Here is a 14,901-nt window from a genome sequence, read left to right on the forward strand (position 1 = left end):
AGGTCTAAACTATAGATAAACTATAGGAATTTCTGGAATATTTACTTCTAATCATTTCTTGTATGCATGTTTTTTGACAGTTGCAGTCAGAAAGCAGAATTAAGTTTGGGGATTAGATCATAATCCCAAAACATACAATCCCAAATGTTGAAATCCTGACATCCAAATTCTGGGGAAGTGATTAGTCTGTTTTGGGTTGTATGCAGGACAGTTGCATCATGTTAGTTGTATCATGTTAGGCACAACTATTACCATGTTATTGTCTTTATTTGGAAATTAAGTATGGCTTAAGGAGATGCGTATGAGTGCCAAGCTGACAAGGGGTGGACTTGTGGACCTAATTTTAGGTATCAGCTTGACTACATTAAGGAATATCAGAAACCTGGTAAAACATTATTTTGTTTTACACACTGAGGGTGTGTCTATGAGAGTGTTTCCAGAAGAGATTAGTGTAAAAATCTGAGTGTACTAGGTGGAGACTATCTGCCCTCAATGTTGGCGGGCACCATCCAATCAGCCAGTGGCCAGGAGAGAACAAATACTAAAGACAAAATGGGCTGGGAGTGGTGGCTTATGCCTGTAATCCTAGCACTTTGGAAGGCTGAGGTGGGCGGATGACCTGAGGTCAGGAGTTCGAGATCAGCCTGACCAACATGGCAAAACCCTGTCTCTAATAAAAATACAAAAATTAGCCGGGCGTGGTGGTGCACACCTGTAATCCCAGCTACTTGGGAGGCTGAGACAGGAGAATTGCTTGAACCCAAGAGGCAGAGGTTGCAGCAGTGAGCCGAGATCATGCCACTGTATTCAGCCTGGGTGAAAAGGTGAGACTCTGTCTCAAAAAAAAAAAAAAAAAAAAAAAGGCAAAATAGCGAAACGGACCCTCTGGGTTCTGCTGCTTGGATATCAGAAATCGACTCCATGAAAGTGCATTATCACAATACTGACTTTGTGTATAAGCATTGAGTGTGTACATAAAATGGTGAAACTTCCTCGATAAATGAGATATCCTTTTCGTACATCTGCATTTGTGAAAGATAAAATTTCTTGAGATCTCAGCTCTTTGGGTGACTGCATATGCAGTGGTGACCCAGCACAGTTTCCATCAATCTCGTCAAAAGACTTGAGGTTGTTGGGCACAGTATTTCAGATGACCACAGTTAAAAAGCTGGGTATACACAATTAACAACCAAAGTGATATGCATTTATACCTTTCCCTTTATGACCAATTTCTTTATAAATATGGCTCATCTGCTCATAACTGTTATACCCACCCACTGTCATTAGTAACCTGAGTGTTTATGCTTGCAAAAATGTATGTTGTTATTGTCTATTTTATTATATTAAGTGGTGTATAAAGTATTCTGTTGTGTTTTTATGTTTCTCAAATAAATTCCCCTTTAAAAAATAAATATCTTTAAATTTTTTTAATTATTTCTTCCATAATTATATTTTGGCGATTTTGATGTTTTCTGGGCTGTGGTTTTTGGGATTTTAGACTTTAGGGATTTTAGTCTTTTGGAATTTAAACAGTTTAGGACTATGATGTTCTGGACTGTCTTTTGGGATTATGATTGGCTCCCCTTCTTTTGGGTACATAACATTACACCCTAAGTATTTTGTCATGTTGTTGTATAATTCTTCATAAAGAATTACTGACTACAGAATATACTGTTAGGTAGCTGTTCCAAAATTTATTTAGCTTTTTTCCTGTTATTAAACACACTTGCCTTGGGTTCTGGCTCTGGGCCCCTTACCTACACTGTCACCCCTTGTCATTGAATAACCAACAATTATGTGTTCTTTTTAGGAGTAATCACTTCTCTTTCCTCACCCATATTTTGCTACTATAGAAAAGTGGATTCTTCTCCATGGCCTCCTTGAATTCCTGGGGTTTCACAGAGGCTTGGAAAAGCCAAACAACTTTGCAAAGGGGCATGAAGGAACTTCTTGGAGTGATGAAAATGTTCTACGACTTGCCTATGATGGTGATTACACAGATATATACATTAGAAAGAACATATCTAGCCTAACAAGGACCATTTAAGTACCAAGTATACATACCCACCTTTACATGTATAGGCACACCTGCACAACTGTTAAATATAACATTTAGCACAAGTTCACACAGTAGAAAATAACTTTTGACTCCCTGATTTACTCTGACTTTAGCCAAATATCATCAATTACTTTGAAAACAAAGAACATTTTGAACTAGGGCCAAGATAAAAGTTCGTCAAGTGAGAAGGGCTCTCCTAAATTCTGTGCCAAAATTTATAGTAAAATTCTGCTACAGAAGCTGAAAGATACTGAACTCATTTAATTGTTTTTTAACTCAGCAAAACTAAATAGATTCTTGGGTACCAATTCTGTGTATAGCTGACTACTGAGTAAGAAACGCCAGCAAGTTGGTCTTTTTAACAGCAATGAAATCAACCTTTTAACTTTGATGAAGTACAATCAGTTTTTTTGTTTGTTTGTTTGTTTTCTTTAAAGACAGGATCTTGGTCTGTCATCCAGGCTGGAGTGCAATCTCACTGCAGCCTTGACCTCCTAGGCTCAAGCAGTCCTCCCAACTCCAGCCAAGTAGCTGGATATACAGGAATGCACCACCACACCTGCCTATTTTTAAATTTTCTTGTAGAGATGAGGTGTCACTATATTGCCCAGGCTGTTCTCAAACTCTTGAGCTCAAGCGATCCTCCTGCCTTGACCTGCCAAAGTGCTAAGATTACAGGTGTGAGCCACTGCACCTGGCCTTCAAATGAGCGTTTTAAGAAAATAGTCTAAAACTTCATACAATTCCTTTGCTAATCAAATTATACAAAACATTTACAACCTTGGGATTCTAACTAAAATGATTATCCAATGTGCTCTAATTATATTATGATAAAAGAATTCTCCCAAAATTTACAAATTCCTATGAGTTAATATTTCATTAATTAGACACAAATGTAATCACACTGCAGAGTACATATTTCTCCATTGTCAAGTGGTTGCATTAAGACCATAAGTTTTATAACTTATGGCCTCACACACTGCTGGATCCACAAAGATGCATTTTTAGCAACACAATCATAAATGGAATGGATGAAAACCAACCTTGATGAGAAGTAGTTGACAGCGAAGATAGGTGGCAGAGAAATCAGCTACTCCTGCCAATTCAGATTGAAGTTCTCCAAGTCTTTGCAGATCCCTATAGTAAATAAAACCCCAAGGCAAACACAGGATAAGGATAATGCCACCAACATAAAGATCATGTCAAAAGCATTTTATCATTTTATACCTAGTAAACTGGTCATACATTTTTAAATGACAACACTGAATGCTGGAGTGGTTATAATAAAATTGGTTCACTCACACTGTGACAGTAGTTTAAGCTCATGTAACCCTTTTGGGAAGCAAAACCATACTGTTATAAAGGCACATATATGGTAAAATGTTTTGATTCATAGCTTTACGCTGAAAAGTAATACTAAGAGAAATATTCAACAGAAATGAAATGCTTTATGGGTGACAATATTCATTGTTATGTGGACTATTATAGTAAAAACTCAGTAGCTACTTATTCAATGGTGAAAGAAATATTGAGTAAATTATGATGCAGCCAATCAAGTAAATTTTTTTTTTATTATACTTTAAGTTGTGGGGTACATGTGCAGAACGTGCAGGTTTGTTACATAGGTATACACACGTCATGACGGTTTAATGCATCCATCTTTTTTTTTTTTTTTTTTTTTGAGGTGGAGTCTCGCTCTGTTGCCCAGGCTGGAGTAGAGTGGCATGATTTCGACTCACTGCAACCTCTGCCTCCTGGGTTCAAGCGATTCTCCTGCCTTAGCCTCCTGACTAGCTGGGATTATAGACGCACACCAGCACGCCCAGCTAATTTTTGTATTTTTAGTAGAGACAGGGTTTCACCATGTTGGCCAGGCTGGTCTCAAGCTCCTGACCTCGTGATCTGCCTGCCTCGGCCTCTCATAGTGCTGGGATTACAGGCGTGAGCCACCGCCCCCGGCCCAAGTAAATATTTTGTAGCCATTAAAATATGAAATGGTTAATAAAGTGTATGATCTCAACTATGTAAAAACTATATAGAGGAGAAAAATACATTGAGGTGGCTTTCTGGATAATGGTGACAGGGTGCTCTTTAGTACCTTCTCTCAGCTATGCTTTATTTTCCGAGTTTTTAAGACAATTAACAATTATTTTCTTGTATCAGAAAAAAACATTATTTTTTAAAAAGGTATTATGGTAGACACTGTTGGTTGCCTGTCCAGTTAGCCATTCTCCACTTCTTTATTACTAATTGAACTCTGATTTTGTTCAAGGGAACATGTCCCCAAGCCCAATTCCAAGTAGTATCTGATTGAACTAAGCCAATTAGTGCACATTGTCTGTCTGGATATGTGACCTGAATTGACCTTATCAGTTCAGATGAAAGTACTTTATTGCATGCTTACAACAAATTGGTGTGTCTGTCTGTCTCTCGCTGGACCAGGCAAGGATGCTTATAGCACTGATTGCCATTGGCAGCATACTGTAACTCTAAGGGAAAAAACCTTAAGATAAAGCCAATGCTGAAGACAAGAAAAGTCCAAAGAGAAATAGAGAAACTAGGTCCTTATAAATAAGGTCCTTATAAATATTTATAAATAAATACGGGCTTATAAATAAGCCACTTAATCATACCATATCTCCAATTTCTGGACATCTAGAAAAATATCTTAGTCATGCAAGTGCTATAACAAAATATCATAGACTGGGTGGGTTATAAACAACCGAAATTTATTTCTCACAGTTGTATAGGCTGGGAAGTCCAATATCAAGACACCTACAGATTTGGTTTCTAGTGGGGGCTCATTTCCTCATAGGCTGCACCTTCTACATGTATCTTCATATGGTGGAAGTCACAAACGAGCTCCCTTAGGCCTCTTTTAAAGGTTATTAATCTCATTCATGACCTAATCACCTCCCAAAGACCTCACTTCCTCATAACATCACCTTGGGGTTAGGATTTCAGTATATGAATTTGGGGGAGACATAAACTTTCAGATCATAGCAGGAAATAAATAGCCATTATAAGCTAGCTTGTGAAAAGCATCCTAACTGGATGTAAGTATAGACACAATGACTGTAACCATATGAAAACATATCTGCCTATAGTAAGAAATTAGAAAGTGTCATACACAAATAAAATAGTTGTGCTAGAATTACTGGTGATTTAAAACATTTAGTTTTCATATTTATGCAGCCAAAAGACACATGAAAAAATGCTCATCATCACTGGCCATCAGAGAAATGCAAATCAAAACCACAATGAGATACCATCTCACACCAGTTAGAATGGCGATCATTAAAAAGTCAGGAAACAACACGTGCTGGAGAGGATGTGGAGAAATAGGAACACTTTTACACTGTTGGTGGGACTGTAAACTAGTTCAACCCTTGTGGAAGTCAGTGTGGCGATTCCTCAGGGATCTAGAACTAGAAATATCATTTGACCCAGCCATCCCATTACTGGGTATATACCCAAAGGATTATAAATCATGCTGCTATAAAGACACATGCACACGTATGTTTATTGCGGCACTATTCACAACAGCAAAGACTTGGAACCAACCCAAATGTCCAACAATGATAGACTGGATTAAGAAAATGTGGCACATATACACTATGGAATACTATGCAGCCATAAGAAATGATGAGTTCATGTCCTTTATAGGGACATGGACGAAGCTGGAAACCATCATTCTCAGCAAACTATCGCAAGGACAAAAAACCAAACACCACATGTTCTCAATCATAGGTGGGAAATGAACAATGAGAACACATGGACACAGGAAGGGGAACATCACACACTGGGGCCTGCTGTGGGGTGGGAGAGGGGGGAGGGATAGCATTAGGAGATATACTTAATGTTAAATGACGAGTTAATGGGTGCAGCACACCAACATGGCACATGTATACATATGTAACTAACCTGCACGTTGCGCACATGTACCCTAAAACTTAAAGTATAATAAAAAAAAAAGAAAATGTTTCTTTAAAAAAAAAATTAGTTTTTTTGAATAGTTAATACATACTTAAGGTATAGAATTCAAAGGATATACAATTAAATTAAATTAAATTAGTCCCCCTTCCTACGCCTGTGCCCTGTAGCCCTGCCACCCTGTACACCTTCCCAGAGGCAACTACTATTACTAGTTTCTTTTGAATTTTGAGATATGCCATGCATTTACAAAAAGTACTGGTTTTCTTTGCTTTCTTCTTTTTTAGGGGAGCAATGTGAGTGTGTGTTTGTGTATTACTTAACCATCTCAGCATTCATAGAAAGCTGCCTCATTACTTTTTAATAGCAACATTAAATTCTGAATAGAAATGGAAACTGTGGGAAACCTTAAGGTTTGAGTCACTTGGGAAGCTGTCTGTTTCAGAGCTGGCATAACACATCAGGTTTCACAGTAGCCTGGAAAAAACTGTCCACTGGACTATGCCACTTCCTCCCATCTCATGCTCGGTGGGTAACGTTATGATAGTTAACGATGCCTCTTTGACATCAAGAAGGAGATGCCTACAAAGGGGCAAAGAGTAAATTACTCTCAAAGTGATTGAAGAATTAATGTATGATATATATCACTTCTTATTCGTTTGGGTTGCTTGAACTGGTCCGGGAGGGCCTACCCAAAGCATGGGAACCCAGCACAATGAAAGCCAAGACCATAGACTAGCTAAGCCCAACTGTGAAGTGTGAGTTTGGTGGCCAGATGGTCTCTTCCTTTCACTTCTCTGATTTTTCTCTTGCAAGAGACAGCCCTGAAGTATTCTACTTCAGAAGCATTTGTGTTTCCTCTCCAGGAAGATTCTGCCTTCTATGACAATTATACAGAATACAGACCAACTGACTGTACATTAACTAACTGATTCCAAATGTTATTTTATTCCCCTGCCCCGGAATTGTAGCAGTTGTTTTGAAGTGCACAGAACAAGATGTAACCCAATCCAACACAATTAGCCATAAGAAATCTGAACTTCTGTACAAACAAAAAGGGAAACTTGTTAACTCTGGGAAAAATCCTGTGTCCCAGTGTTTCCTCTCTTTATCTCTTTATGCTCACAATTCTCAGGAAGCCTCAGTCTAGACATCCATCAGGAGACTATGGGCTCTAATGAGAAAGGTACACCGAGCACATTCTATGTGCACTGTACTGTGCCAGCTGTTTCCTTACTTGAGCTCACTTAATCCTCACAATATGAATTGCAATTAATCCTATTTCACTGAACAGGAAACTAAAGATCAGAATTTAAGTGGCTTGCCTAAGGTCACAGAATAAACAACAAAACAGGACATGAACTAGACAGTCAGCTCTGACTCCAAAAGTATTTTTTTAACCATATCATATTGTATCTCATTTATTTATTTGCTATTAAACTCTTTTCATTTATTTATTAATTACATCAAACACAGATGAGACAAAAACTAATTTAAAACTAGACACGGCCAGGCGCGGTGGCTCACACCTGTAATCCTAGCACTTTAGGAGGCCAAGGTGGGGGGATTGCCTGAGCTCAGGAGTTCGAGACCAGCCTGGGCAACACGGTGAAACCCCATCTCTACTAAAATACAAAAAATTAGCCGGGCGTGGTGGAGTGCGCCTGTAGTCCCAGCTATTCGGGATGCTGGGGCAGGAGAATTGCTTGAACCTGGGAGGCAGAGGTTGCTGTGAACCGAGATCGCACCACTGCACTCCAGCCTGAACGACAGAGGGAGACTCCATCTCCAAAAAAACAAAAAAAACAACTGGATACACTGGGCCACTTTTCTTTAGATGCTATCAGGCAGAGCAAAACAGTTCCTCCCAGGAATACACACATTAGCAATCTGTATGATGCCACTATGCCACTATGTGTAAACACATTTACATATAGTGATTCTTTTTAAGCTTACACAATAGGCTGAATTAATTATTTAAATCACTATTAAAGATAGTCAAAAAGATTCTGGATGTGCAAATCAAATGTAGTTTATTTTTTTCAATCTCTTAGAATCTCTAAAAATAAAATTTATAATTAATGTCTCTTAGTAGCTTAGTAGAGCAAAAAGGAATGTTAGGAAATACAAAATAAATACAAAGTCTTGGTAACTTCTAAAACGCCATCTTTATTTCTGCACCTAGAAGATGACAGATTACAAACGTGTATTATTTTTACTCTTTAATTACTAGACCAGTTCCAATACTACACAATAGGTGCTCTCCCTAAAAGACAATAAAAGTTTCAAAGTAAAAAGAGGATTTTAAAGAATTCAACTAAAAAATCCCATGTTCTTCAATGGTTAGTGTGTAAAAGAATTCCCATAAGAAAAGTAGTACATTTCTTTCTATCTCTGATAAATGAAGCCCCTTCTGTTTCAGGTTATAATGAGCTATTTTACTCCAAAAGAAAAATTCTCTATTATGGAACACTTCTAAGGTGATATGGTTCCTGAAACAACAGTGTGTATAGTAACAGCACTTTCATGGACTTAACACAAAAATGTAAACTTTGAAAAACAGGAGGTCACTATTCATACTGAGAAATAGCAGACAAATGACTGCAGCATTCCTTAATAGACAATCCCCTTCAACCCTGCTAGTGAATGTAAACATGATTACATTTATAAAATTTGATTTAGTTACAAAATGTCAAAAGCATGTCCAGTATGTTAAATAAGCCATAGTTAGTTTAATTTTTTTTTTTTTTGAGACGGAGTCTCGCTCTGTCGCCCAGGCTGGAGTGCAGTGACATGATCTCTGCTCACCACAGGCTCTGCCTCCCAGGTTCACACCATTCTCCTGCCTCAGCCTCCTGAGTAGCTGGGACTACAGGCTCCCGCCACCACGCCCGGCTAATTTTTTGTATTTTTAGTAGAGTCGGGGTTTCATCGTGTTAGCCAGGATGGTCTCGATCTCCTGACCTCGTGATCTGCCCACCTCGGCCTCCCAAAGTGCTGGGATTACAGGTGTGAGCCACCGCGCCCGGCCAGTTAGTTTAAATTTTAAAGCAAACATCCATAAATGTCCAACTATTATCTATGTAACTGATATTCTCAAAATGCTTTTACCACAATCATTACAATAATCTTCACAACAGTTCTACAGGCGCAAGCCACAGCATCTGGCTCATAGGTGAGATCTTCATTGGGTTAAATGGCTGTTTGGATTACAAAACAGGGCACTGTGTATGACAGTGAAATTTGTTTTACACTCATACTAACAAATACATGGCTCCAGTCCTCATGAGAGAACCTTCTGTATGAAAGGCTAACATTTCACTCCATAACAACTCAGAAAGTGTAAGTTGTGGGGAACCCCAGGGGTCAACTAATCTAATCTCATGTGATACAGGAATCCCCTGTAAATCACTGCATATCACAGAATATGGATTTTAGAGTTGACAAAGCTGAACTCAAATCCTGGTTCTGCCTCTTCTTAGCAAATTACTTCATGTCTGCAATGATGGTTGTAAAGCATCGCAGGTGCCGTCAGTGCTATAGTCCATCTGCTTCCCTTTCCAGATTTTTCACCATCCTGCCTATGCTCCTGAATACACACTCAAGCTAGAAACACAGAGCCCCGAACTTAGGACAGTGATCTGGCCGGCCACTGCCTAGCAAGACTATCATCTCAGGAAACCCAGACCATGAAGGCGAGTACCTTCTAAGAGCCAGCACTGCAGCTGATCACCAAATTGGCTAGCTTTTGTGCCTTTTGCACTTGCTTTAGTGCCAACAGGATAAAACTGTCAAGGACAAAATCTAAATGTTTATTTAGGTGGGGATGAGTCAGGAAGTAGACTTTATTTTACTGGGCTCAGGGCCAATAACCTCATTCAGTGGCCTCCAAAACTAAACACTTTGTTGAGGGAGAAGAGAAATCGCTTCACAAGAGGTATAGAAAGGACTGGAATCTCCGCTTACAGAGCTGTGGACTGCCCAGAGCTTACAGCAGGGTCAGCAAATTTTTTCTGTAAAAGGTCAAATAGTAAACATGTTAGGTTTTACAGGCCATATGGTCTCTGTGGTAACTACTCAACTCTGTGATTGTAGCATGAAAGCAACTATAGACAATACCTAAACAAATGAGCGTGGCTGTGCTTCAATCAGATCTTACATACAAAAGCAGTCAACAGGCCAACTTTGGTCCACAGGCTGTAGTTTGGTGACCCCTAGTTCAGAGTACTGTTACTGGCACATCACAGGCACACAATAAATATCAAGTATATGATTCAATGTACAGTGGCAAAAGAACAAACGGTCATGCTAAAATCATTTCAACCTTAAAAATAATTCAGTTTTCCCTATCTTTTATTGTTACTGATTACAGTGATGGTATTCAGGTGAACACTCTGCCATTCAGAATATCATTTAGGATTAGCCTGTGCAGCTAATGCAGCTTCTTCACACTACACAGCCATCTTTGACATATTTCAACTTGTTAATGATTCATGTTCTGCAGCCCTTTTGGCTGATGCTATCACTGCAAAGCAGTGATATGTGTGAGTCCATTCATTACGGTAACAAGCTTTCACTCAAGCTTTGTTTCTTGCAGTATCTATCATTTCTAGTGTGATATCCTCCACTGTTTTTAAAAATCCAGTCAACAGTAGGATTTTCTTGTTGAACTGTGAAGGCCTGTGCTTGGTAGGGACTTTGTGAATCATCCCTGCTTGGGTCCCAGAGCTACTGGGGGGCCCATCACTGGAGTAGCTAGTGAGACCCTCCAGGGCATGAGAGTTGCTATGGGCCTCTGTGTGGCTTCTAGAGGCTTCCCCGGGGCACAAAGACTATGTGACCCAGATGGAAGCTCAGGAGGCTCACACTGGACACATGCTGCACACTCTGGCTCTCCTGTGGCTGCAGCTGCACCCACCTACCCAGCATTCTCCCCACGACCTGTCCAGCCCAAGCCCACGGCACTCCCAGGAGAGCCCAGGACACCTTCAACTTTTTATTGGATTACTAGAGTATCAGACCACCCATTTATCTCTCAGTTCCTCACTCCCACCCCTGCACCCAGCAAGTCACCAAGTCCCCCAGGTGAGTAAACTGGAGCTAACAGCAGTTGGTACTTATGGCATACACTGGATTTGGCTCACTCACATGTGGTATTCCTATCTTCATCTACTGTATCTTCCTAGACTACGTAAGCTGCAAAGTTAAAAACTGCATTTCTCAGATTCCCTTGAGCTAGGTTCCAGACATGATTTATTAACAGTCAAACACATTCACATGAGTTTTGCATAGGGAACAATGTTAAGTGGGGAGAAAGGCAGAATGCAAGACACGGTTCTGGAGCCAGCAGCTTTATTGGTAGCATCCTGACTCAATAGGCAGCTTTCCTGATCATAGCAGGAACATCAGCCTCCTTGGTGGCCCACTCATTGTGTGGCTCTGGAAATCATTCCTGGATATAACACCTAGTCTGTTTCTTTAGCCTTCCCAACAACTCTGTGAGCCATGTAACATTCTGTAATCATATTCTTTCTGCTTAAATTAGTTAAAAGCCTCTTTTGTTTTCTGCAAATGAACCCTGAGCAATAAACTTGACTAAGATCAAACAACTACAAGTCATGTGTTGTTTAATGATGGAGATACATTCTGAGACATACACTGTTATGTGATTTTGTCTCACAAACACCATAGAGTATATTTACACAAATCTAAATGGTATCGCCTACTACACACCTAGGCTATATGGTATAGTCTGTTGCTCCTAGGCTACAAATCTGTACAGCATGTTACTGTACTAAAGACTGTAGGCAACTGTAACACTGGTTACAATGGTAAATATTGGTAAACATGGTAAACAATGGTAAATATCTGTATATCTAAACATAAAAAGGTACAGTAAAAATATAATCATGGGACCACCACAACACTGTTAATCAGTGCATGACTGTATTAGCTCAGACGTTAACCAAAATGAGTCTGCCTTCAAAGCTCCATTCACTCAATCACTATACTACACCACTGCAGTTCTGGGAGGCTGTTCTCCCTCACGTCTCCCAGCTCTTCTAATGTCTGCTGAAGTTGGAATTCTCTCCCGCACATGGACTACAAAACTAACATGCTCAGTTATCATTTCATACTAGCTAAAGGATCTTCTCCTTTGTGAAGCATCCCTCACCACCACTACTGTGATGGGTTAGGGACTTTCATCTGTTTTTCCACAGCATCTATGCTTCTCTTCACTGTATCATTTATCAAATTGATGACTTCTGGGTCCTGTAATAAACAGTGAGTACCTTAAGAACAAATGTCATTTCTTATTTCTCTCTACCCTCAGCAACTGGCTTATTAGAATAAACAAATAGTTAATGCTGCTAAGTGAATGAATGACCTAATATAATGGGAAAACATAACTTGGAGATGGTTCAGTTGGCTGGCTTTATAACATGTTAAGATGCAATAATGGACAGGAAAGCATGAACAAAGTACAAAGCGCTGTTATCCACCATCATAAGTCTTTGTCTATATCCATCTTGTCTACATGGGCTCTCTAAGGGCAGAATGCTAGCTAGCTGATCTGTATCTAGCACAGAGCTTGTTTCTTAGTGTATGGAATGAAATCACCCACTAAAAATTATTAACTGAATGTGGCTGGTACCAAATACTCTTCCAGGCAGATCAAAAGAGATCTCAACCAAGATACAAATGATATAATATAATATTTTTCTTTTTTCTTTTTTTTTTTTGAGATGGAGTCTCACTGTGTTGCCCAGACTACAGTGCAGTGGCGCGATCTTGGCTCACTGCAAGCTCCACCTCCCGAGTTCAAGCGATTCTTGTGCCTCAATCTCCCAAGTAGCTGGGATTACAGGCGTGTGCCACCACACCCGGATAATTTTTGTATTTTTAGTGGAGATGGGGTTTCACTAAACGGGGCTGGTCTTGAACTCCTAGCCTCAAGTGATCCTCCCGCCTCGGTCTCCCAAAGTGCTGGGATTACAGGCATGAGCCACCGCACCTGACCGATATAATGTTTTTCTCTTTTAAGAGCAAACAATACTGCTTTTGCTAAAAGCAAATGAGTTTAAATTCTTTTCATATCATTCAGGCCATTTTGAGGAAGGTCTGGCAGAGCCTTTTGGTTGTTCCCCAGTATCTTTCTCCCATTCTTCCTGAGTATTAGAGTCATCACATGTAAACCAGGCATTAGTCACCCAAAATAAAGACTGCATGTCCTCGCTCCTTGAAGTGAGAGATGGCCATGTGACTTAAGTTCTAGTCAATGGAATGCAAGTAAAATTAGAGTGTACAACTTTTAGGAAGTGTCTTTAAACAAACCACAGGGTGGAGATGATACCTTTCTCTTCCCGTTTTCTTTTCCCCACAGGATGGAATACAGGGGGGACAGTTAGATTCTGAATTGTTAAGCAGAGGTTGCTTGATGCAGAAGATGGAGACACAAGAAAGAATGAGCCTAAGCCAGGCACAGTGGCTCACGCCTGTAACTCCAGCACTTTGGGAGGCCGAGGCGGGAGGATCACTTGAGCTCAGGAGTTTGAGACCGGCCTGGCCACCATGGTGAAACCTCGACTCTACAAAAAAAAAAAAAAAAGCCAAAATTAGCCGGGCGTGGTGGCATATGCCTGTGGTCCCAGCTACTTGGGAGGCTGAAGTGGGAGAATCACTTGAGCCCAGGAGGCTGCAGTTGCAGTGAGCTGATATTATGCCACTGCACTCCAGCCTGGGTGATGGTGAGACCCTGTCTCAAAAAAAAAAAAAAAAAAAAAGAATGAGCAAGCCTAGATCCCTGATGGTCATCTCAGCCCTGTCCTGCCTATGAGAAAGAATTAAACTTTGCTCCTGTTTTAGCCACTGTTACTTTGCATTTTGGTCACTCATCCTAATATATAAAATTAAAAAACTAAAAACAGGTTCTTTGTAACTATTTCTGTTGTGTACTAATCATCAATCGAGTCATGAATAGAAAGAGCTCTTTTAAAAAATATGTTCAAACCACAATCTAATCCAAATGTAAACAGACCATAAAACCGTGTGTGAATGTAGACCAACAGAGTCAGAATATCAAGCCTAGTAACCAACACTAGAATTCAGAACAGTCAAGCTGAGTGTAACAGCACTAACTCTGTCAGATGAAGGGATGATTACCCTACCTGATGGTGAATTCCAGCAGCTCCTGGGCTCCCTGAGGGTCCAAGTGCTGAAGACTATACACTCTTTCAAGGCTCTGCTGCAGGAACTGCTGAGAAGGATCCTCTTGAGGTATTATGCTGGGAGAAACAGCTGATGACACTAGTTTTCTACCTGGTAACTAAGCAAACACAATGGGATTATAGAGTCATTAAGTTTGGTGGCTCAGCTTTTGGTAACACACACACAAACACATAAAAGCACATTAAAAATGTGAGCTGAACAAAACAAAGGGGAAAAAAGGCTAGGAGATTCTATAAAAAACATTTCTCCCCTTCCTCAGCAACATTGGGAGTTAAAGAGACAAAATGCAAACATGGTCTACCCAATACAGCCACAGCTGCCAGGAGAAAAACAGAAAGGTGTAATATTTTCTATTGCTAACTGAAATAAATGGGCCAACCATAGGAAGGAGACTAAAAATTAAACTGTTGTTACATTTTTTTTTTTTTTAGACAGAGTTTCGCTCTTGTTGCCCAGAGTGCAATGGTACCGTCTCGGCTCACTGCAACCTCCGCCTCCCAGGTTCAAGCGATTCTCTTGCCTCAGCCTCCTGAGTAGCTGGGATTAGAGGTGGCCGCCCCCACACCCAGCTAATTTTGTATTTTTAGTAGAGACAGGGTTTCTCCATGTTGGTCAAGCTGGTCTCGAACTCCCAACCACAGGTGATCCGCCTGCCTCAGCCACCCAGAGTGCTGGGATTA

At 40.1% G+C, this 14,901-nt stretch overlaps 1 protein-coding gene across 5 annotated transcripts in view; it reads right to left on the reverse strand.

Annotated features, from left to right (window-relative positions):
* The window catches only part of INTS4 (integrator complex subunit 4), a 115,024-nt gene that overhangs the window by 26,430 nt on the left and 73,693 nt on the right, over window positions 1-14,901 (reverse strand). For all 5 annotated transcript variants that reach the window (XM_054437843.2, XM_063672098.1, XM_063672099.1 and 2 more), the window contains 2 exons: window positions 14,161-14,318; window positions 3,103-3,196 (listed from right to left, as the gene is read on the reverse strand). In XM_054437843.2, coding sequence (XP_054293818.2) covers window positions 3,103-3,196; window positions 14,161-14,318 — 252 coding nt within the window. The remainder of the gene's footprint in view (window positions 1-3,102; window positions 3,197-14,160; window positions 14,319-14,901) is intronic.

This window comes from Pongo pygmaeus, chromosome 9 (assembly GCF_028885625.2).
Source record: "Pongo pygmaeus isolate AG05252 chromosome 9, NHGRI_mPonPyg2-v2.0_pri, whole genome shotgun sequence".
In the NCBI taxonomy this organism is placed as follows: Eukaryota; Metazoa; Chordata; class Mammalia; order Primates; family Hominidae; genus Pongo; species Pongo pygmaeus.